Genomic DNA, 22,215 nt, shown 5'->3' with positions numbered 1-22,215 from the left:
CCACTGAAGTGTCGTGCCCCTACATTCAAGGGACTGCACAGCTGCGCATTTCAGTAAAATGCCCCCCCCCCAGGGCACGGCGAGTCTGGTAGGGAAGCGTGCAGCACGTGGCGGGTGTAGCACAGGGCATGTTGAAGCGAAGCCGAATCTCTGCGCAGTCGCGAGGGGGGGGCAAAGCGGTGCCATATGGATGCGGCCTTAGTCACAGGTTGGGAATTGAACATGACTTGGAACATCCTCTAGTGTTTACCAGTCAAAGATACATTCAGTCAAGATGTTTAACAAAGAATGGAAGAAACAGCAATGTTGGGAATGTAACAGAGAGGTTTTTATTATTATTTTTTAATGAAATCTGCCATTGCTGCAAATTTCCAGAAATGTTACCTTGGCCATGTTTGGACGTCGCTTTGAGCCATGGTGGCGTAATAAGCTACTCAGTAGCATATTTTGGAAATAGTCCACACCACACAACTGGGCGAATGAGTAGCTGTGCACAATCTGACCCACCTCCCCACCCATCATCATCTACATTTCTATACTTCCTCAGAGCCTCTCTGGGAGGTTTACAGCTGTGTCCCGCTGCAGTCCTCCTGCCTATGAACTTTTGAGTTTTACAGAGGCATGGTAAAAAGGTTGGCCCTAGAAGCCTGTTTTTTGGGGGTGGGGGAGGGGATATGTCTGAGAAGAGTAGCTTCATTTTCCTGGTCAAGTTTCATTTTCCTGAGTTAGGTTTTGTGAGTCAGGTTTTAAACTGTACTTTCAGATTTGGGGAAGGAGGGGATAAAAAGGGAGAAAGAGCCAGTGAGAACCAGTGTGAGACTGGAGAGACGAAGACCAAAGAGTCAATCAGATGTGGGGTGAAGTGCCAATCACCCCACATCTGAGCCTAACTTCCACGTTTTGGGGAAGAGGACATTTAGAAGAAGGAAGGTGGGGCTCTTAAGAAGGCAAGAGATCTCAAGGAGTTGCTGAGGGGGTCCAGGTCGTCAGAGGAACCGTGAAACCCCCATTTATTACATCGCAGCAGGGGCTACAAGGAGCAAAACCTGGTGTGCACCAACCCCAAACCCCCCAAACCAAAAACAAATAAACCCTTGGGTGTTTGCAGGAACAGGGCAAACGTTCATAGGTAGACCCGCCTAGTTGGGAGACCCAATGCACCCACAATTGTACATTTCCCCCCATAGCCATTGCTGGCATAGACACCTTTATTGTTCTCCAAGTCACTAAAGCACAAGAGCACTTCAACACTAAAGTGGAATTGCGCATCTCTCTCCCCACACACACATACACACATTGCTGGCAGAGCGTCTTCTGTTCTGAATATCGCTAAAGCACTCTGTCGCTATATCACAGTTTCATATATAAAGGGCTTCTGCAGTACCATCTATGGGTTCAAATGCACAAGTGCGATATGATGAGAGAACGGGTTAGCACTACCACAGTATGTGGGACAGCTGAAACCAGCTACTGCAGTATTGTCTATGGTTTAAAAGGTGAAAATCCCAGGTGCCAAAAAGGGGTCAAAGTCTGTAAACCCTTGGAACTTTTCAGGATTGGGTAGGGATGGCGGAGAATTTCTCCATGAATCTCCAGGAGACCGAATGCCAACACATTCGCCCCCCCGAAATTGGTGGTGAAATTCTCCGTCCTCCCCCCACCCCACCCCCAGGATGGGACTTACCTCTGTCGAATGTCCCTCTCGGCGTCGGGTCCCGGCAGCGTTGCGGTGGGCGTTGCGGCGGCGGCGGCCGGTCTTGTGACCAGCTGCCGCCATCGCCATTTCCCTGTAAAGTATTAAAAAACACACACACACACACATGATAGGCTACGTAACGATTTACGTAGCCTATCACGGCTATATTTCCAAAGTCAGCCATGATAGGCGATGTAAATCGTTACGTAGCCTATCATGGGTGACTTTGAAAAAAAAAAAAGCCCGTACGCAAATGGCGGCGCCCATGGGCGCCGCAATTTGTGTTCCTTATTAGGGCACGGGTAGTCTACGTGACGATTTACGTAGACTACGGCGAAAATAAGGGCAACGCAAATAGCGTGCCCTTATTTTCGCCATAGTCTACGTAAAACTTTACTTAGACTACACGTGCCAAAATAAGGAATGCAAATGGCGGCGTCCATGGGCGCCGCCATTTGTGTACGCACTTTTTTTTTTCAAAGTCACCCGTGATCGGCTACATGACGATTTATGTAGCCTATCACAGCTGACTTTGGAAATCTAGCTGTGATAGGCTACATAAATCGTTACATAGCCTATCACGGGTGTTTTTTTTTTTTTTTTTACTTTAGGTGTTTTTTTTTGCAATGGCGGCGGCGGCAGCCAGTCGGGACACTGGCCGCCGCCCCCACCCACGACAAAATGCCGCCGAACCACCGCTGGGACCCGCCGCCAAGAGGGACATTCGCCGAAGGTAAGTCCCATCCCGGGGGGGCGGGGGGCCAGCAGAGAATTTCCCAACCAACTTCGGGGGGCCGAATGTGTCGGCGCTCGGCCTCCCAAATGTTCAGGGAGAACTCCTCCGCCATCCCTAGCTATAACTCCCTGACCGCTTGGGGCAAAATTGTGCAGGTGAGTGCCTTCCTGGGAATCCTCCAGATGAAGTTACACAATCACAAGCTTCCCATATTCCCCTCTTTGCCAAGTTGCACAGTTTCAAAGTAGCGATCAGAGAAGCCTGTGATTGTGTAACTTCACTGTAGTGGGGTAGCCCGAAAGCACGAGGCTGTCACTGTACTCCGGGAAAGCTGTCATTTTGTAAATGTAGTGCGGTAACAGGGAGGGCTGTGCTTGTTGGCCTGCGGGTGTCCCTGGGCTGCTTGCCAGACCTTGGAAAGGGGCTCTGCAGGCTGGAGCACAGCAGCCAAAGCAGTTTTGCCTGCTCTTGCCGGCCAATTCTGCAGGTGACCAGAATGAGCCACAGGGAGTGCCAGATGACACGATAACCGACAGTGGGTGAAATAACCTTTTCTGAAGGTTGTGGGTTATCAGAGTGGCTTCTTTCAGCCAAGTAAGCCATTATGGATTTAAAAATTCTCAACGGACATGATACCTAACAATGGGTTAACTAAGCCATCATGACTTATTGAACACATTGTGGGTTATTCTGATGTCTGAACCCAGTAAATATACAGTATTGATTGATTGATTGATTGTCAGGGATTGTCAGCCAATTGTCAGGGATGCTCTGACTTGGATTCCTGCATTGAGCAGGGGGTTGGACTCGATGGCCTTATAGGCCCCTTCCAACCCTCCTATTCTATGATTCTATGATTCATTGATTCATTAGATTTCTTCCCTGCCAAATAGCAAAAACCCACTAGGTGTTTAAATTACAAAACAAAAACATGATATAAAAAACTTCAGCATACAAAGTTTAAAAGCAATTTTAAATGGCTAAAAATGGCTCAGAATTTTAGTTCATCATTCTAATGGAAAATGCATGATAATCAAAATTTTAATTTTCCACAAGTTTATGAAAAATCAAACAAAATGCTTGAGGGGGGGGAGGACAATATTTCTTTCTTCCATCCTCCCCCCAAATTGTTTGTGGAAATTACGCATCTTTACACACACACACACACACACACACACTGCTGGCAGAGTGTCTTCTGTTCTGAATATCGCTAAAGCACTCTGTCACTATATCACAGTTTCATATATAAAGGGCTACTGCAGTACCATCTAAGGGTTCAAATGCACAAGTGCGATATGGTGAGAGAGCGGGTTAGCACTACCACAGTATCTGGGACAGCTGAAACCAGCTACTGCAGTATTGTCTATGGTTTAAAAGGTGAAAATCCCAGGTGCCAAAAAGGGGTTGAAGTCTGTAAACCCTTGGGACTTTTCAGGATCAGGACAAAACGTGACACACAACTTTCCCACACCACAGCAGAGCAGTACTTCCGGACTTTGCTTTTTCATAGAGAAGGAGCCAGAAAAGGGAAAAGGGGGTGGGAGCTCTGACTGCTAGACAGTTTGCTGGAGCGGCATGAAATTGCACAGCTGGGGTCCCCTCGTGGGGAGCCTTCTGCCACTGTAGTGTATAATAGCACGATGTTGCTTCTTCACACAACAATATGCTAGATAGAAACAAAGGGTGTGAGCTAGAACTCCCTGACAGCGTGGGGCAGAATTGTGCAGGGGGGTGCCTTCCTGGGAAGCCACCAAATGCTGAAGTGGAGAATTGCAGAACTGCCTTCTTCATGGAAAAGTGAGCCGTTCTTTCCCTATTCCCCTCTTTGCCAAGTTGCACAGTTTCAAAGCACTCATCAGGGAAGCCTGTGATTGTGTAACTTCACTGTAGTGGCATAGCGCGATACCGCGAGGCTGTCCCTGTACTCTCGGAAAGCTGTCATTTTTAGGGATGTACGAATTGTGCTCATACCGTCCCGCTTGACTTTCACAGTTGGCGTCCTCTGTCCCGTCCCGCTGTCCGCAAACCCATGAAATACTGTGTTTTCTTTTCTTGCCTCAAAAGTTATGTAAATAAAATGGCTGCAAACTTTCTCCGCACGCAACAGCCGCCCGTCCTGTTCCGCCATTCTGCGAAAGACTATTAGTCGCAAATATTTACATAGTTTTCAGTGGCCGGAATTGACCCTATGTAACTTCCGCCACATTCTCCCTTGTTGTGATTGCTTACGTATTTCCTCCCTAGGGAGGAATCCCCCCGTAGCTTCCGCCACACTCTCGCCATTGTTGGGATTGCTTTCACCAGAACTTTCCCACTATTTCCGTAATTATTTACGTTTTTTTTTTCGTTGCTGCCCGAAATGTTTCCTGCCCTCTGTGCGCTTCCCCACTGTCTTGTTTTCTTGGACAGGGACAGGGACTGGGATTTTATTAATTTCTGTGTATTTGTGCTTGATGATCCTTGCGTTTACTGGTCTTGTTAACCTAACCGCCTCACAATAAAAAAAAACGGGGCTGTGGCTCCGCTTCCGCAAAATCCGTCGTCAACTTCCTGCTAACTTCCTGAATGTTGTCTGCATTTGCGCTTGCGTCTGCATGGTGATTTGTGGGTGGAGTTCTGTTGTGTGGTGGTGGTGGTGTGTTAGTGGTGGTGCTTAGTGGATTTCCTTGCATTAGTGTTGTTTGTGCATTGTGGTGGTTTTGTCTGGTCTGTGTGTGTGTGTGTGTGTGTAGTTGGGCATTGTGGCATTTTTGTCCGGTTTGGTCTGTGTGAGTGTAGTTAAGTGGTGGTTGTGCGTGGCTGTCTGGTGTGTGTGTGTGTGTGTGTAGTTGTGCATTGTGGTGTTTTTGTCTGATTTGGTCTGTGTGTGTGTAGTTAAGTGGTGGTTCTGCGTGGCTGTCTGGTGTGTGTGTGTGTGCACGTGTAGTTGTGCGTTGTGGTGTTTTTGTCCAGTTTGGTCTGTGTGTGTGTAGTTAAGTGGTGGTTGTGCGTGGCTGTCTTGGTGTGTGTGTGTTTGTGTGTAACGGCCCATGGGCACCGCCATTTGCATTCCTTATTTTGGCACGTGTAGTCTACGTAAATGTTTATGTAGACTACATGTGCCAAAATAAGGAACGCAAATGGCGGCACCCATGGGTGCTGCCACTTGCATACGCGCGGTGCTTTTTGTTTTTTTTTCCCACTCAGCCGTGATAGGCTACGTAAACATTTACATAGCCTATCATGGTGTTTTTTAAAAATCTAGCCATGATAGGCTAGATAAACCTTTACGTAGCCTATCACTTTTTTTTTTTTTTTAACTTGGAAATGGCAGCGGTGGCAGACAGTCAGAAGACCGGCCGCTGCTGCCACTGCCGCCGAACAATGGCCAAACTGCCGCCGGAGCCGCCACCGCCAGGGACATTCGCACAAGGTAAGTCCCATCCCGGAGGGGTAGCAGGGGGGTGGCAGACCGTTTTCCACCAATTTCGGGGGGCCGAATGCGCTGGCATTTGGCCTCCCCGAGATTCTTGGAGAAATTCTCTGACATCCCTAGAGAAATCTATGAAACATAGCTTGGAATTCCGATCAATCAACATGACACAAGGTGCAGATGTTAGCTACTCCTGCACTAGGTAGCACTGCGAAAACACATGACACAAGGTGCAAAAAAAATGTACTGTACAGACTTCGAAACTCAACGAGAGTTATCTAAACGTGTCCTCACTGGTGAAAGTCTGAAAAGCATGGGGGAAGAGATATCTGGCTCCCTTGCAAGGTCCACTCCTTTGCATCAGCTCAATTATACCACCGTGTGGGACTCAGCACCTACAGGGCTGGCCCAAAGCATTTTGCTTCCTGAGGCAAAGGATAAAATGGCACCCCTCCATCCTATATAGAGCGATAGCTGAAACTTACTTGAACAGTGACAATGGGAGAGCCTCTTCCACCACACCAGAGGACAACAAGCTGGCTGAGGAGCTACAAGGCAGTCTGAGGAGCACCCACAGTTCTGTGCCCCAACATCTCGCTGCTACCTAATGATAGGGCTGGTCCTGACCTGAGCACATACTTGGCAAATCCCACCGCCTTTTTCCGGGGTGCATTTGTGGTCCCCCAGGAGCAGTGCCTGATTAGTCAGGTCCTCTTTTAAAAACCATCCTCAGAACTGTAATTGCTTAATCAATTCACATTGCAGCTCTAGTTAAGAGATCAAGGCCAAACAAGACAGCAAACTATGATGAATGGCTTTGGAAACAAAGCAAGCACAAAACACTGAAGTGTTTTTGCACTGAAAAGGTGTATCATTTGAGAAAGTATTGCAGTTCTTTTAAAGAGTTGGGGTTTTCTTTAGTACTGGAGTACCATGTAACATTTAAATAATATGAAATATGTTCACAGCAATGAATATGAATGAATGTAAAACAGTCGTGTATGTTTGTCGTGTTGAAGAAGAAGATCCCTTCCCCAAATGGTCCCCTCCAAAGATTTTGGACTTCAACTCCCATCAGGCCCAGCCGGCATGACCAATGGTCAATAATGCTGGGAGTTGTAGCCCAAAACATCTGGAAGGCTGCAGGTTGCAGAAGGCTAATGTAGGGACTATTCAAATATTCGAAGATATTTATTTGTATCCAGATATTTACAAGCACCTGTGATGACAGAGTCTTACCAGATTCATCCTTTGGAATGACATAGATATCTTGACTTTCATTCCACCGCTGTAGAATCTCCCTGGGAACATTTTCATCCTCTTTGGAGACACTGCCCTTCCACTCACCATCCATGAACTTTCTTCCTCTTCCTCTTCCGGCTGTGCCTGTGTCACTTTCTGTAGCGGAAATTGGTGGTGTGTGCTGCTTACGGGAGCGGGGTGGACTGGGGCTGGGGTTGCTGTCACTGCTGGTCACATCTTGGGCTTCCTCCTCTTCCATCTCATTCTTAAAATACTGCTGAAATGCAACCTCAGCGGCGTATGTTCTCGCCTGACGTGCACGCCTCTTTTGAGTGCTGGATTGACCACGGGTTCCTCTTTTCTCCATGTTCATGTCTCTGGGCAGAAGGAGACATAAATGCATGTGGCAAAGCTGAAATCATGTGTACAGCCTACAATCGCAGATATAGTGCAGTGTAGAAGTAGTTACCCACCAATCCAGCCATTCAATGCTAACAAAATAGGGGCATATTGTACAGCAGATTAGGCTGAAAAGCCGAGGATGGAGGATGTAGTCCATCCATGCAGCCTGAAAAACACAAGCCTACAGTACACACAGGATGCTGGAGGATGGAGTCCTTCCCAGCAGGCCTAACAAAGGCTGCTGGAGGATGCCTTCCCAGTTCCCCCCACCTCAACCCACTCAGAAATATGTAGGCACATGGATTAATCCTGGAAAGCCCAGGAGGATGGAGGATGGGGTCCTTCCCGGGCCCGGCAGACTAACAAAGGCTGCTGGAGGATGCCTTCCCAGTTCCCCCCACCTCAACCCACTCAGAAATATGTAGGCACATGGATTAATCCTGGAAAGCCCAGGAGGATGGAGGATGGGGTCCTTCCTGGGTCCGGCAGAATAACAAAGGCTGCTGGAGGATGCCTTCCCAGTTCCCCCCACCCCAACCCACTCAGAAATATATAGGCAGGCACATGGATTAATCCTGGAAAGCCCAGGAGGATGGAGGATGTTGTCCTTCCCAGGCCCGGCAGACTAACAAGGGCTGCTGGAGGATGCCTTCCCAGTTCCCCCCACCCCAACCCACTCAGAAATACATAGGCACATGGAATAATCCTGGAAAGCCCAGGAGGATGGAGGATGGAGTCTTTCCCAGCAGGCCTAACAAAGGCTGCTGGAGGATGCCTTCCCATTTTCCCCTGCTCCTCCAACGCACCCCAAAATCGCTACACATAGGGGCACATTCAGGTAAAGTAAACATACCTTCAGTGTAATAAAGGTTGAACTGCAGTGCCGTAGAATGGGGGGATGCAGAAACACACTCCTTGCAGCTGCTGGAGACGGACACTCTGTCTGCAGCAGCGGCACCTCTGTTCTCTCTAGTCTAGATTCTGGAGTTTGGCTGGAGAAACTGAGGCTGCTGGACATACACCGCCATCCTATGTGAAGGCGGGCATCAGCGGGATAAATGGTCGATGAGTTCCCTCCTCTCAATGACGTTATCTTCCTGGTGGAGTGGGGGGGTGGCCTGGAGGGATCTCACTCACCTGACCTCACCTGACCTGAACCTGACCTCACCTTCACACACAGACAATTAAAAAAAAGATGAGGCTACGTGCAGTTCGTGACTCAGCCTCAGGCAGGCTACGCGCACTTCATGACCCCATCCCTCCCAGCGAAAGAAAGCCGCATCATAGCAGGAAACTGCATATTTATTAAATAGTTTCGTAAAATCCCTTTCACCATCTTTCGTCCTGATTTGCGAAGTTTCCTTCATAAATACCTTCATAAAATTTTCGGCAGAGGAAAAAAAAAAGTACCGCGTGAACTCCAGTTTGAGTAGATCGGGGCACCCCATCCCAGAGGAGGGTTCAGCGGGCCGAATATGTCTGAATTCGGTCCCATTTGACTTTCGAGCGTATTTCTCTGACATCCCTATATTTTGTAAATGTAGTGCGGTATCAGGGAAGGCTGTGCTTGTTGGCCTGCAGTTGTCCCTGGGCTGCTTGTCAGACCTTGGAAAAGGGCTCTGCAGGCTGGAGCACAGCAGCCAAAGCAGTTTTGCCTGCTCTTACCAGCCAATTCTGCAGGTGACCGGAATGAGCCGCAGGGAGTGTCAGATGACACGATAACCTACAGAGGGTGAAATAACCTTTTCTGAAGATTGTGGGTTATCAGAGTGGCTTCTTTCAGCCAAGTAAGCCATTATGGATTTAAAAATTCTCAACGGACATGATACCCAACAATGGGTTAACTAAGCCATCATGACTTATTGAACACATTGTGGGTTATTCTGATGTCTGAACCCAGTAAATATACAGGATTTATTTATTTATTCATTTGATTCCTTCCCTGCCAAATAGCAAAAACCCACTAGGTGTTTCAATTACAAAACAAAAACATGATATAAAAAACTTCAGCACACAAAGTTTAAAAGCAATTTAAAATAGCTAAAAATGGCTCAGAATTTTAGTTCATCATTCTAAAGGAAAATGCATGATAATCGAAATTTTAATTTTCCACAAGTTTATGAAAAAATGAAACAAAATGCCTGAGGTGTGGGGGGAAGAGGACAATATTTCTTTCTTCCATCCTCCCCCAAAATTGTTTGGTTTGTTTCCAGGCCTTCACATCTCTACCCTGACATTTGCCTGATTTTTTTGTCAGCATTTGATTTCAAAGCCTACTTTAAGATTCAGATGCCACCTTCTTCTGTTTTCATCTTCAGATGTTCCTTTGCATTCAGATCAGGCCTTAATAACATGATATAGCATTTGGGAAGAAAAATGCAGCCCAGCAACCCAGCACTGGAGGCCAAGATAGAGAAGACCTGCACAGCTACCATGTATTTCCCCTTGGTGCTCAGGTAGGTGGGCACAAAGGATACCCAAATGCTGCAGAAGACCAGCATGCTGAAGGTGATCAGCTTCGCTTCATTGAAGGCCCCGGGCAGCTTCCTGGCTAGGAAAGCCACCACAAAGCAGATGGCAGCCAGGAAGCCCATGTAACTAAGGGCACTATAAAACATGGCAACAGACCCTTCATTGCATTGCAGGATGATCTGTCCAGGCTGGGCATGCCTGTCAGAGTCAGGGAAGGGTGGACAGATCCCCAGCCAGATGGCGCAGATGACAACCTGGACAATGGAACAGGAAATGACAATGGAGTTGGCCAAGCTCTTCCCCAGCCATCTCCTCATCTTGTTCCCTGGCTTTGTGGCCAGGAAGGCCAGCACCACAGTGATGGTTTTTGCCAACAGAGAAGAGACAGCAACTGAGAAGATAATGCTGAAGGCTGTTTGTCGGAGGAGGCAGGTTGCTTTCCTCGGCTGACCCATGAAGAGGAAGGAGGACAAGAAGGAAAGCAGCAGGGAGATGAGGAGAACGTAGGAGAGGGTCCGGTTGTTGGCTTTGACTATAGGAGTTTCTAGGTTTCTAATGAAGATTCCTAACACAAAGCCAGTGGTTAAGGAGAAGAATAGGGCAAAGGAAGCCAGAATGACCCCCAAATATTCTTCATAGGAGAGGAAGACTTTTTCCTTGGGACGACATTGATCTTGTTCTTTGTTGGGATACTGATCTTCTGGACATCTGGTGCAATGGTCTGCATCTGAGCAGGAGGAGGAGGAGGAGGAGGAGGAGGAGAAGAAGAAGAAGAAGAAGAAGAAGAAGAAGAAGAAGAAGAAGAAGAAGAAGAGTGATTTGGTATCAACAATATCTGTCTGTATTTGTCTGTGCTCTACGATTTTCTCTTATACATCACTAAGAAATTAGTTTCTTTTAAAAAATGTCCTGGAAAAAAACCAACCAACCAGCAGCCCTTAGTTAAAATGTTGCAGTGGGTCTTTGCCCTGTTCCCAAAGGGCTTCCTTTTCCTCTGGAACTCCTTACCTTCATGAGTGGAGATAGTCCCTTCTGCACATGGAGAACAAGCATAGCAGCAAATGGGCTTTCCTTCCTGAATCCCCTTGATGTATCCAGGGAAGCAGCTTCTGGTACATCTTGAATAAGGCAAAGTCTAGGCAGAAAGACAAGGAACATTGAGGGAAAAGTGTTCGTGGTGTATTTGGAAGCTCTGGCAGTGATTAAAAGCAAACAGAATTGTACAGCTCCAAAAGGTCTGCCCACACTTTGGGAAGGAGCATTAAAATGGCAAATGCATTGCAATGTATGAATGTCTAAAGTAATGCATATTGGGGTGAAAGATCCCAATTTCATGTATAGGCATTGACAGCATATTAGCTAGCAGTGACTGACCAAGGAAGACATTTTGGGGTTGTGGTGGACAGCTCCATGAAAATGTTGACCTAGTGTGCAGTTGCTGTAAAGAGGCAAATTCCACGTTAGGTGTAATTAGACAATGAATCAAAAATTAAACTGCCAAAATTCATATTTCCTGTATACACATTGATGGTACGACCAGAGTTGGATTACCGTGTACAGTTCTGATCACTGTATTTCCCCCCCCCCCCCGGACATTGTGAGCACATTTGGAAATCTAAGAAACTGCTGGAGGCACCAAAACAAAATGGCTTCCATGGAGAATGTAGCTACTCACATCATGGGTGCTATGTGGGGCTGGCTAGTCAAACGAATAGTAATTCACTCAAGAAATTGAGAACAAGCAGAGGAAGGGTATGAACTCCCAAGCCAATGCACATATTTGGGTCAAAAAATACCTAGTTAAGGTTGCAATCCTCTGCATGCTTACATGGAACTCAGTGGGGATTTCTTCTGAGTAGGCTTACAGAGGATTGGTGCACTCATCCAATCAACACTCTTTCTCTCACACATACACATACACCTCTCCCCAGCCCCAAAGGAATGGAAAATACTCCAGCCCCCCAAAAGAAAGAAAACATTTTCCCTAGCCCAATGCGAGATTCAACCACTTCATTCCCCACCAGGTGTTCCTACATCTTCCTCTGCCATCACAATCCCCAGCCAGAAGGTGGTGTGTGTGTGTGTGTGTGTGTGTGCAAGTTTGTGTGAAGAATGAGAATAGTGAATGGGGAGGGAGAGAAAACAAGAACAAGGCTAAGGGCTGAGAGGAGGAACTAATTGTCAGAGCCTTGTAGGTTATAGCCAGGATGTGATTAGAAGTAGCCTGGAAAGGCTTGGGCCTATTCAGCCTCTGGGATGTCAGAGTCTGTGTGAACCTCTCTCTGTCAGTGTTCTCAGAGCAGAGCCAGGGAAGTCACCCAACTCCCTGTCCACATGCTGGTCCGGCCTTGGTAGGCAGGGAGGCTGGGAGCTGCCTGTGAGAATCTGACAGAGGTGGGGCAGGGATTGCAGAAGGGTCACCCAGGTTAAAGCGACACTGCTGGAGGGCTGTGCAGTGTCGCCCTGTTCAGACTAGGGGTGTACGAAACCCCGCTTACCTGGCTCTGCTGGGTTCCGCTGTGGGGGGAGGTGCTCCGTCCCTCCCCCCGGAACCCTCGCTGGGGGGGGAGGCGATCTGGTCCTCCCCCCCCAAATCCTCGAAAGCTGGCTGTGCTCCGCGGCAGCCCAGGCCAGGGCTGTCCGCGGCTGGATTTCTGGCCGCGGAAGGCTCTGGGTACAGGAAAAAAAAATGCATACGCAAATGGCGGTGGCTATGGCCGCTGCCATTTGCATTCCTTATTTTTCTTCGTCTTTTTTTTTTTACAGAGACGTGATAGGCTACGTAGAAACTTATGTAGCCTATCACGTCTCTGTAAAAAAAAGAAGACAAGACTGCAAATGGCAGTGGTGGCAGCCGGTTGAAAGACCAGCTGCCGGAGCCGCCGCTGCCGGAGCCACTGCTGGAGCTGCCACCGGAGCCACCGCCACCCAGAACATCCGCCCCAGGTAAGTCTCGTCCCGGGGTGGATCCGCGGGGGGGGCGGGGTGCAGGGCATTCTGCCACAGAGTTCGGGGGCCGAATGCACTGGCATTCGGCCTCACCAAGATCCGTGGCGGAATTCTCTGACATCCCTAGTTCAGACAGGGGCCTTGCTGAAAGGCTAAAGGCCCTTGTCTGTTAAGGGATCTGGAGGGGGTGTCCTACAGTCATGCCTTCCCGTTTAAACTAGGAAGAGCCTTTGCTAGGAACATCTCGTCTTCATTGCCCCATGCCTTCTCTGTTTGGATCCATCATCATCTGGGCTTTTGGAGACACTCTGCAAATGGACTGGAGCTTTGGATTGTTAAGGACTTGCCATGAAAAGTGCTGTGAGGCAAATAAAATGTTTGGCTAGAAGATGGGAGGGAAAGGTAAATAGCACAGCAAAGGGGTAGATGGGAGCAAAGAATCATTTTGGAGTGAGACAAGTAGCAGGCTAGGGGAAAGGGGAGAGGGGAGAGAGAGAGAGAGAGAGAGAGCACAGGGGAAAAGTCTGTGTGGGTGGAAGAATTTTGAAAAGGACCAGGAAGCAACTCCTTCCTTCTCCTTTTGCCTGCCCAACTGCTGATCAGCAGTGGGTTTGGGAAAATGAAGTAGAACCTGACAACCTTACGGTTTTTGAGGTGTATAAATAAATAAATAAATAAATAAATAAATAACTATGTTTGAAGGGGGCAGGGAGTGGATAGGGATGGATGAAAGTCCCTTACCTGTCCTTGAAGCTTGCTTCGCGGTGGGGGGGAGGCGCTTCGCTTCTCCCCCCGAAGTTCATGCAAGGCGGGGGAGGCACCCCGCCTCGCCCGGCCGAAATTCAGGCCAGGTAGAAGCGCCCCGTCTACCCGGCCGCGGAAAAAAAAAAAACACCCCCGTGATAGGCTACGTAACAATTTACATAGCCTATCACGGCTAGATTTCCAAAGTCAGCTGTGATAGGCTACGTAAATCGTCACGTAGCCTACCATGGGTGACTTTGAAGAAAAAAAAAAGTGCGTATGCAAATGGTGGCCCCTTAGGGAGCCACCATTTGCATTCCTTATTTGGTCCCTGTAGTCTACGTAAATCTTTACGTAGACTACAGGGACCAAATAAGGAACCCAAATGGCGGCTCCCTATGGGGGCCGCCATTTGCGTACGCACTTTTTTTTTTTCAAAGTCACCCGTGATAGGCTACCTGACAATTAACGTTAATTTATTAATATCACGGCTGACTTTGGAGATCTAGCCGTGATAGGCTACATTAATCGTTACGTAGCCTATCCCGGGTTTTTTTTTTTTTTTTACTTTCCTTGTAATGGAGGCAGCGGCAGCCGGTCAAAAGACCGGCTGCCGCCCCCGCCCCTGACGAAGTCCCGACGAACCGCCGCCAGGACCCGCCACCAGGAGGGACATTCGTGAAAGGTAAGTCCCATCCTGGGGGGGTGGCAGGGGGTGGCGGAGAATTTCACCGCCGATTTCGGGGGGCCGAATGCATTGGCACTCGGCCCCTCGAAGTTTCGGGGAGAAATTCTCCCCCATCCCTAGGAGTGGAAACCTTTGTGGGCATCCTTGAAGTTCCCTGCAGACCCACTGGTACTCTTGGGCTCCATTTTTGGGACCCCTATCTCAATGGCTCTACCATTAGAAGAGATGGGCTTCCTCACATCTTTATGCCACACAGTGGGATCCTCATCAAGTTGGAACTCATGGTCTGGGGATGCCCGTCTCTCTAGACTCCCAAACTTCACTGTGACAACTGAGGCATTGGATGGCACCACCCAGTTCAACAAAATATCGAAGTTGGCTGTCACGTCCCCGTCCCCATCTAGATACGTTCCATCCATGGAAGTATTGGAAAACCCAAAGTTTCTCAGGAAAGGGTGAAGCTGGAAAGACAGAGACAAGGAGAAACAATGTCAGTTATCTCAGCACTGCCCATTTTGAGAGCTAGTGTCTCTTGAATCCAAACTGGAGCGTGTGCCTTCTAAAGCTATAATGGTTGTGTCATTTTGGTTCAAATATATTGAAACAAAACAAACAAACCCTGACGTCCCTTCTTTCTGCCTTGGCCTTTTGGGAAAATCTAGCATTCAAACCATCAGATAATTTAATTCTGCTCCCTGAATGAACGTCCCCTTTCAGCCAGTGATTGGGGGGATTCTTGCTGAACTGGTAAGGGGTGTCTACATTCACAGGATGGGGTGCGAAAGGCACTACTGTTGCCTGGAGCACTTCCTAGCACCTGCGATCCGGTGGTGGCCATATCTGCCCCAGGAGCTCCATCCTGCAGTGTTACTCCCAAGGGCTTTGGAAAAGTTGCTAGGAATAAGCTTCTGGGACAAGGTTTGGATGGCACCACTGAGTTCTGCCTCCATGACCTTGAACCCCACAGAACTGAGGAGGGGTCACTTTTTGTTTTGCCTGTCCCAACTACCCAAATTTGATCCAACATTTCTCAAATAGATAGATCAATTTAGTTTTCCACCTGGAGGAGACGCCTGGAAGTCAGAGTCAGTGGTGTTGCCACAACCTGAGCACTGGGTGAAGATAGAAGGCCCCATGGCCTGGGAGGGCCCAACAGACCCTTTGAAGGTATATAAGAATATAGCAGCCAGTGTGGTGTAGTGGCTAGAGTGTTGGACTGGGAACTGGGAGATCCGGGTTCTAGTCCCCACTTGGCCATGGAAGCTCGCTGGCTGACTTTGGGCCAGGCCCAGACTCTCAGCCCAACCTACCTCACAGGGTTGTTGTTTTAAGGATAAAATGGAGAGGAGGAGGATCATGTATGCCTTCTTGGGTTCCTTGGAGGAAAAAAGGTGGGATAGAAATGCAGGATAGATAGATAGATAGATAGATAGATAGATAGATAGATAGATAGATAGATAGATAGATAGATTGATAGATCAATAGGCAGGCAGGCAGGCAGGCAGGCGAGCCATGCTTGATCAGACCAAGGGTCCATCCAGGCCAGCATTCTGTTCACACAGTGGCCATCCAGCAACTGTAGTCATGGTGTACCCACAATGGGGCTCCTCCTCTTAGTGTAGCCCCCCTGGCAAAAGAAAGTGGTGCTGCAGCCAGCCAGACAAGGCTGCAGGCCCAGTTGCATGCCATTTCATACGGATTTTTATGGTAGCAGCAACTTAAACCAGTTGTACGCTGCCCTTGGGAGACATGGCCAGTGAGGGCACAAGAGTAAAGCAGAGACTGCCCCTTTGCCACACTTGTGCCCTCACTAGCCCTGTCCCCACAGGCAGTCTCTCACTACTTTCTTTCGCTACCCTGTTTTCTTCTTCTTCTTTTATGTAATAAACTTACTCAGTTAGATTCTTGGGCTCAGCTACTTCCCCACTTAAACCTTCAGCTGTTGCTTGATCGTCTCTTAAGCCACCTAGATCATTTAGGCTACGCTAAATGGGATTGCATAGCTCAGATGGGATTGTTCAGCTGATGATGGGATTGTTCAGCTCAGAAAAAAGGAGGGAAAGGGGAGACATGATAGAGGTCTACAAAATTATGCATGGTGTGGAGAAAGTGGATATGGAGACATTTTTCTCCTGCTCTCAAAATACTAGAGCCCAAGGGGTCATCCCGTGAAGCTGATTGGTGGGAGATTCAGGATGGATAAAAGGATTCTTCACACATCACATAGCTCAACTATGGAACACCCTACCACCACAGGATGTAGTGATGGCCACCAATTTGGATGGCTTCAAAAGGGGGTTGGACAAATTGCTGCCGGGGAAGGCTATCAATGGCTTCTAGTCCTGATGGCTATGTACTACCTTCAGTAGCAGAGGCAATGAGTCCATTGGCACCAGTTGCAGGGGACCATGCGTGGGAGGGTGCTGTTGCGCTCATGTCCTGCTTTTGGGTTCATGGTCAACAGCTGGTTAGCCATTGTGTGAAGAGAATGCTGGACTAAATGGACCTTTGGTCTGATCCAGCATGGCTCTTCTTATGTTCTATGTGCAGCATTTGCCCAGACCACTGTGCCTGAAATCTTCGCAGAGTCTGGTTCCACAATTAATGACCCATGAATGAGAAATTCTGTATTTTTTACTAGAGGCATCTGGGATGGAAAAGCAAATACCTGCCATGCCTGTAGACTTGGAAGTTCCAACCTTTCTCTGTCCACCATCATCATATGCTTGGATCTGGAAGAGTAGGCTTCATGTAATGCTCGTGCCACAATCTGGACACTGTTGTAAACATGGTAGTTGTCTTGAGACAGAGCTTGTTCCAACACATCCAGGGACAATTTCTCTTTCTGTTCACATCGACTCCTCCCTTTCACTGACAACGCGTATTTTGAATAGAAACAACGAAATGCTTTTTCCATGTAAGGAGTGATGTGATGGAGGTCAACATTGGCATGCTTTGGCCTGTTGTTTGTCTGGATCGAAAAGGAAAAGTACCAGTGGCTGTGCTGAAAATGTAACCACCTGTCAGACACTGTTGAGGTGATATCCCACAAAGCTGTTGTGATCCAGACTCTCCCTTCTGTGGGTTTCACCAATGTTTCAAGTATTTGCTTTAGAAGGAACAGTCCATCATAGAAAGAGCGAGTCTCTGCATAGAAAACAAATACCTTGACTTGTCTCCACTTGACAACAGATAGAATGGGAAGATTCAATTTATGCATGTTCATTTCAGGGATTATTTCTGAAATAGCAACACAGATACCATGGCTGGTGAGCACCGGTGTCAGTATCTCCATGAACCTTTCCCCATTGTCATTGTTGGGAGCAAAGAGACCGATCCACGTCCATCTGAAATGCAGGAGCAGTTTGACCATCCCCAGGTACAGGTCTTCATCTTTTGGGACCACCCGGTGGAAAAAAGGGAATTGAGTTTTATCCTTAAGGTTATGGGAGATGAAAGCATAACTGACCTAGTAAGGAAAAAGGGAGATCAATGTGAAACTTTTGGGGGGCTTTTTTTGTAAGGCCAGTCCCATCTATGACAAAGCTAAGAGGCAGATTAGCTGGGTTCTGCAATCATCACCACAGCACCCCTGCACAGCAGAGTTTTCTGCCAATGGGCAACCATTCATTTGGGGTCCACAGGGCCTGCCTAGTCCAGCTTCTTGTTTCTCATTGTGGCCAACCAGCTGTGTGGGGGAAGTCCACAAGTAGGCCATGAGGGCAAGTTAAGCTTTCTGCTCCTGGCATTCAACAACTTGAATTCATCGTATGGTGCCCCTGCTCTTGACAGAAGGATATAGTCATGACAAGTAGCCATGGAGAATCGTACCCTTCACCTTCAGTGCGGATGGAGCTAAGACCAGAGAGGGTTTTGTCCATCTCTTGCTAACCCCTTGGACTGGCCCTGCCTTCCTTGGCAATGTCTTTTGGCTGCTGCTTCCCTCACCATCATCCGGTGGGAGACCTTTGCTCCCTGCTGTTCGTCATCAGGGCCAGAGGGAGTTTTATCTCGTTCCTGCTGTGACGTGGAAGTGACATTTGGCCCTGTTTCCTTCTGAAGCTCTTTAAAAGGCCACACTCTACTTTTGTATGCCTATAAGGTCACAGGGTGTTTTATTCAACTGCCGTATGCCTGACTAGCAAGGTCACAGGGTGTTTTACTCCACTGCCGTATGCATCACCATCAACGTCAGAGGGTGTTGTACAGTGTGGTTGTTTTGTCATTGTGAGTTCTTAGTTTTGATATGGATGTTTTTATTACATACTTGCTATGAAATAGTTTGGACTTTTCTTTAATATGTATGTGTATGGTTTCTGTTGTTGTTTTACATAATGCTTGTTGCTGTGAACCACTTTGAGCAGACTGTATGGGAAAGTGCTATACAAATAAAATTATCAATTGATTGATTGATTGATTGATTGATTGATATTTGTCTTGTCCATTTTGAGAGCTATCTATACTGTTGGTTGCAAAGTCAACAACCTAATGACACAGTGTGTGAAGAAGTACTTCCTTCTATATGTCCTGAATATCCCAGTACTCCGTTTCATGTTTCACCCCATTCCTGCTATCCCCTCAGATTAACAACTGGCCTTGCTTCCCTCTGAAGGTCTTCAAAAGGCCTCACTCTACCGTGGTTTGTTTCTGATAGTGAATTATTAGTTTTGATGTTGATGTGTTATAATTGTCATGATTTTTTTTAATGTTTCTATACTATGTATACGCATTGTGTGTTTTTCCTAATGTTTTGTTGTTGTGAACTGCCTTGAGCATGCTGTATGGAAAAGTGCTGTACAAAGAAAATGGTTGATTGATTTTATTGTCTTTTATCTAATCTCCTTTGAAAGATATGCGTGCTGTTGGCTGCAATTTCCACAACTTAATGACATGAAGAAGTTCTTCATTTTATCAGTCCTGAATGTCCCACTATCCAGCTTCCTCGAATGACTCCATTGCATCCAAGTATTATGAGAGAGGGAGAAAAACTCCTATGTGTCTACCTTCTTCGCATCATGCATAATGTTATCAACATCCAGATGAGAAAAGTTCTCAGTATCTGCATGAACCTCTCTCCAGTGTCATTAATGACTTGCCTTTTAAGCTGAAATGTGTCCAAGGATTCTCATCTTCTCTCATTCAATGGACAGAACAAAATCTTAAATATTTGCCAAAGCAAAATGATTTCAGTACTTAAAAAAAAAAATCCCTATTTTTAAGTTCCAGTGTGGTCAGCTTTGTCCCAAATGTGTATGCATGGGAATTCTGCCAGAGTTATATAGAAAGGATCACAACTTCCTAATTGCAGAGATAAAGGAATTTTTGAGAGAAATCGAAAGAGGTATGTTAATTTAGCATCACCCGTTTCCACATTCATGCCATTCACAACATATACAGTCCCCAACATCCTACCTGGGTATTATCCTGTATTTTCTCGGTATTCAATGATATTGAATATTGCTCCCTCCTCTGGTCATCTGCTTCCTCCTTTGGTTTCAACCAAAGTTCACTGTTAGTTATGTGTGGAGGGGAATTTAGCATTGTAGATATACAGTGATAAAAGGCTAATATTTTTTTAAAAAAAACCGATTTTCAAAAGTCATATAAGACCAGAGGCAAACAGGAGCCTTCCCCCCAGTTCAACTGAAGGCCTTTTTGGGCTTTAGTCCCAATGCTATACACTGCACCCCACCTCTTCCTACCTGTGGGATTTTGTAGATACCCAACGTAGCTGAAATATGGATGGAGATTTCAGAGTCTGCACCTTCTACAACAGCCAACAGGTCATTCTGTCTTCCACAGCTGTAGTTTGGAATATTCTTCTGCCCAGGAGACAGCAGATCTAGCATGGCGTCATACGTGATCCTTGCGTTGAAATAGTTGTCATAGATGTTGTACCCCAGGGTGATGTTGGGTAAGAGCCTGGGATTCTGGTTGATTTCATGAATGGCGGACAAGAAGCCCAGGTCATGGAAGTAAATTATGTCTGCCATTCTGTAGCAAAATTTATTTATTTATTTATCTGTCTATCTGTCTGTCTGTCTATCTATCTATCTATCTATCTATCTATCTATCTATTTATAACATTTGTATCCCAACCTATATCATTATAATCTCAGAGCGGCATACAGATGAGCTCAATTTAAACAGTGTAAAACAATAAATTATTTAAATAGCTAAAAACACATTAAATCATTAAGTTAGCTAATACCAATTTAAAATCTAAAACAAACAAACAAAACAATTAAAACAGTTTGCAAACTCAGGGAATCCAATTAGCTCTCAAAAGCTTTGGTAAAAAAAACACCCTGTTTTAACTTGGAGCTGAAATGAAACCAGTGTCTGCCCCAATCAGGCCCCCAAGGGGGGAGCATTCCACAATGGGGGTGGCACAGCAGAGAAGGCCCTCTCCACATCCCACCATAGTGTATGTCTCACACTGGTGGGATGCAGAGGACGGCTCTTCCAACAGATCTCAGTCCTTGGGCAGGTATATATAGGGGGAGGCACTCCCTCATATATTGAGGTCCTAAGCCGCTTAGGGCTTTAAATGTCATCACTAGCACCTTGAATTTCATCCGGAAACATTTTGGAAGCCAGTGCAATTCCTTTAAGACTGGTGTCATATGATCCTTATGGGATGTTCCAGTCAACAGTCCAGCATTTTGCATTGCTGCATTTTGCATTATCTGCAACGTCCGAGTCATCTTCAAGCCATGTAAAGTTCATTGCAGTAGTCTAATTGGGAAGTTATCAGCATATGCACTACTATGGCTAGGTTATCCCTGTCCAGAGAAGGCCATAGCTGGTGGATCAGCCACAGTTGATCCCAATTGGACTGGGCCATGGAGTCCACCTGGGTCTCCAGTGACAGGGATGGATCTAAGAGCACTCCCAAGCTATGCACCTGCTCCTTCAGGGGGACTGCAACCCCCAGGACAGGTCGCTTACTCAATCCCCAGACTTGGGGACTACCAATCCACAGAGCTTCCATCTTGTCAGGGATTCAGCTTCAGTTTATTGGCCCTCATCCAGCCCATTACAGCCTCCAGGCACTGGTCCAGAACCTTCATTGCCCCAGCCGAAGGAGAAGTAGAGCTGAGCATCATCAGCGTACTGGTGACACCCCACCCCAAAACCCCTAATGACCTCATCCAGTGGCTTCATATAGATGTTGAACAGCATGGGGGATAGAATAGAACCCTGTGGCACCCCACAGCTTAATAGCCATGGAGTAGAACAGGAATCCCCCAATACCATTCTCTGGAATTGTCCCCTCAGGTAGGAGCAGAACCACTGTAGCACAGTGGCCCCAACTCCCATTCGGCAGAGCCAATCCAGTAAAATACTGTGTTCTATGGTATCAAAAGCTGCTCAGACATCCAGGAGGAACAACAGGGTAGCACTCCCCTTGTCTTTCCCCCAGAGGAGGACATCAGTCAGAGCAACCAAAGTCGTTTCAGTGCTGTAGCCTTGCCTGAAACCAGACTGAAATGAGTCCAGATAAGCAGTCTCCTCCAAGAATGTCTGAAGCTGCCCAGCCACCACGCGCTCCAGCACCTTGACTAAAAAGGGGATATTAGCGATGGAGCGATAGTTCTCACACACCTCTGGATCCAGGAAGGGCGTCTTCAGGAAAGGGCACACTACAGCCTCTTTCAAAGTGGCAGGAACCACCCCCTGACAGAGCGAAGCATTTACCACTCCCTGGACCCAGCCAGCCAATCCACCCCTGCTAGATGGCATTAGCCAGGATGGGCGAGGGCCAAGCTTACATGTGGTGAGACAAACTGATTCATCATTGGGCTGCAACTGAAACTGATCCCAGGAAACACAACCAGATGGAACACTGGACGCCTCCCCACAGACTCTGC

At 47.3% G+C, this 22,215-nt stretch overlaps 2 protein-coding genes across 2 annotated transcripts; both read right to left on the bottom strand.

Moving 5' to 3' along the window:
• Nucleotides 1–8,773: 8,773 nt before the first annotated feature.
• LOC146356578 (vomeronasal type-2 receptor 26-like) lies at nt 8,774–13,781 on the bottom strand. Its single transcript, XM_084841253.1, has 3 exons — nt 13,651–13,781; nt 10,969–11,095; nt 8,774–10,687 (listed from the first exon to the last, which is right to left on the bottom strand). Exon 3 carries the CDS (start codon nt 10,413–10,415, stop codon nt 9,774–9,776), a length of 642 nt encoding a protein of 213 aa, XP_084697379.1. The 5' UTR covers nt 10,416–10,687; nt 10,969–11,095; nt 13,651–13,781; the 3' UTR covers nt 8,774–9,773.
• A 676-nt stretch (nt 13,782–14,457) lies between these two features.
• LOC146356577 (vomeronasal type-2 receptor 26-like) lies at nt 14,458–20,334 on the bottom strand. Its single transcript, XM_084830196.1, has 3 exons — nt 20,044–20,334; nt 17,010–17,810; nt 14,458–14,802 (listed from the first exon to the last, which is right to left on the bottom strand). The coding sequence occupies exons 1-3, from the start codon at nt 20,332–20,334 to the stop codon at nt 14,458–14,460; spliced, it is 1,437 nt and encodes a 478-aa protein (XP_084686322.1).
• Nucleotides 20,335–22,215: the final 1,881 nt, after the last annotated feature.

The sequence above is a fragment of the Heloderma suspectum genome, chromosome 2 (assembly GCF_057233095.1).
Source record: "Heloderma suspectum isolate Gila_16-S chromosome 2, 16-S_ref, whole genome shotgun sequence".
Classification (NCBI taxonomy): Eukaryota; Metazoa; Chordata; class Lepidosauria; order Squamata; family Helodermatidae; genus Heloderma; species Heloderma suspectum.
This window is presented reverse-complemented; position numbering and strand designations above follow the sequence as displayed.

Coding starts and splice junctions, on each gene's coding strand:
- LOC146356578 (XM_084841253.1), bottom strand. CDS start 10,415: ATGGGTCAGCCGAGGAAAGCAACCTGCCTCCTCCGACAAACAGCCTTC.
- LOC146356577 (XM_084830196.1), bottom strand. CDS start 20,334: ATGGCAGACATAATTTACTTCCATGACCTGGGCTTCTTGTCCGCCATT. Junction 17,811..20,043: donor GTATCTACAAAATCCCACAG/GTAGGAAGAGGT, acceptor TTTCCTTACTAG/GTCAGTTATGCTTTCATCTC. Junction 14,803..17,009: donor CAAGTCTACAGGCATGGCAG/GTATTTGCTTTT, acceptor CTGTCTTTCCAG/CTTCACCCTTTCCTGAGAAA.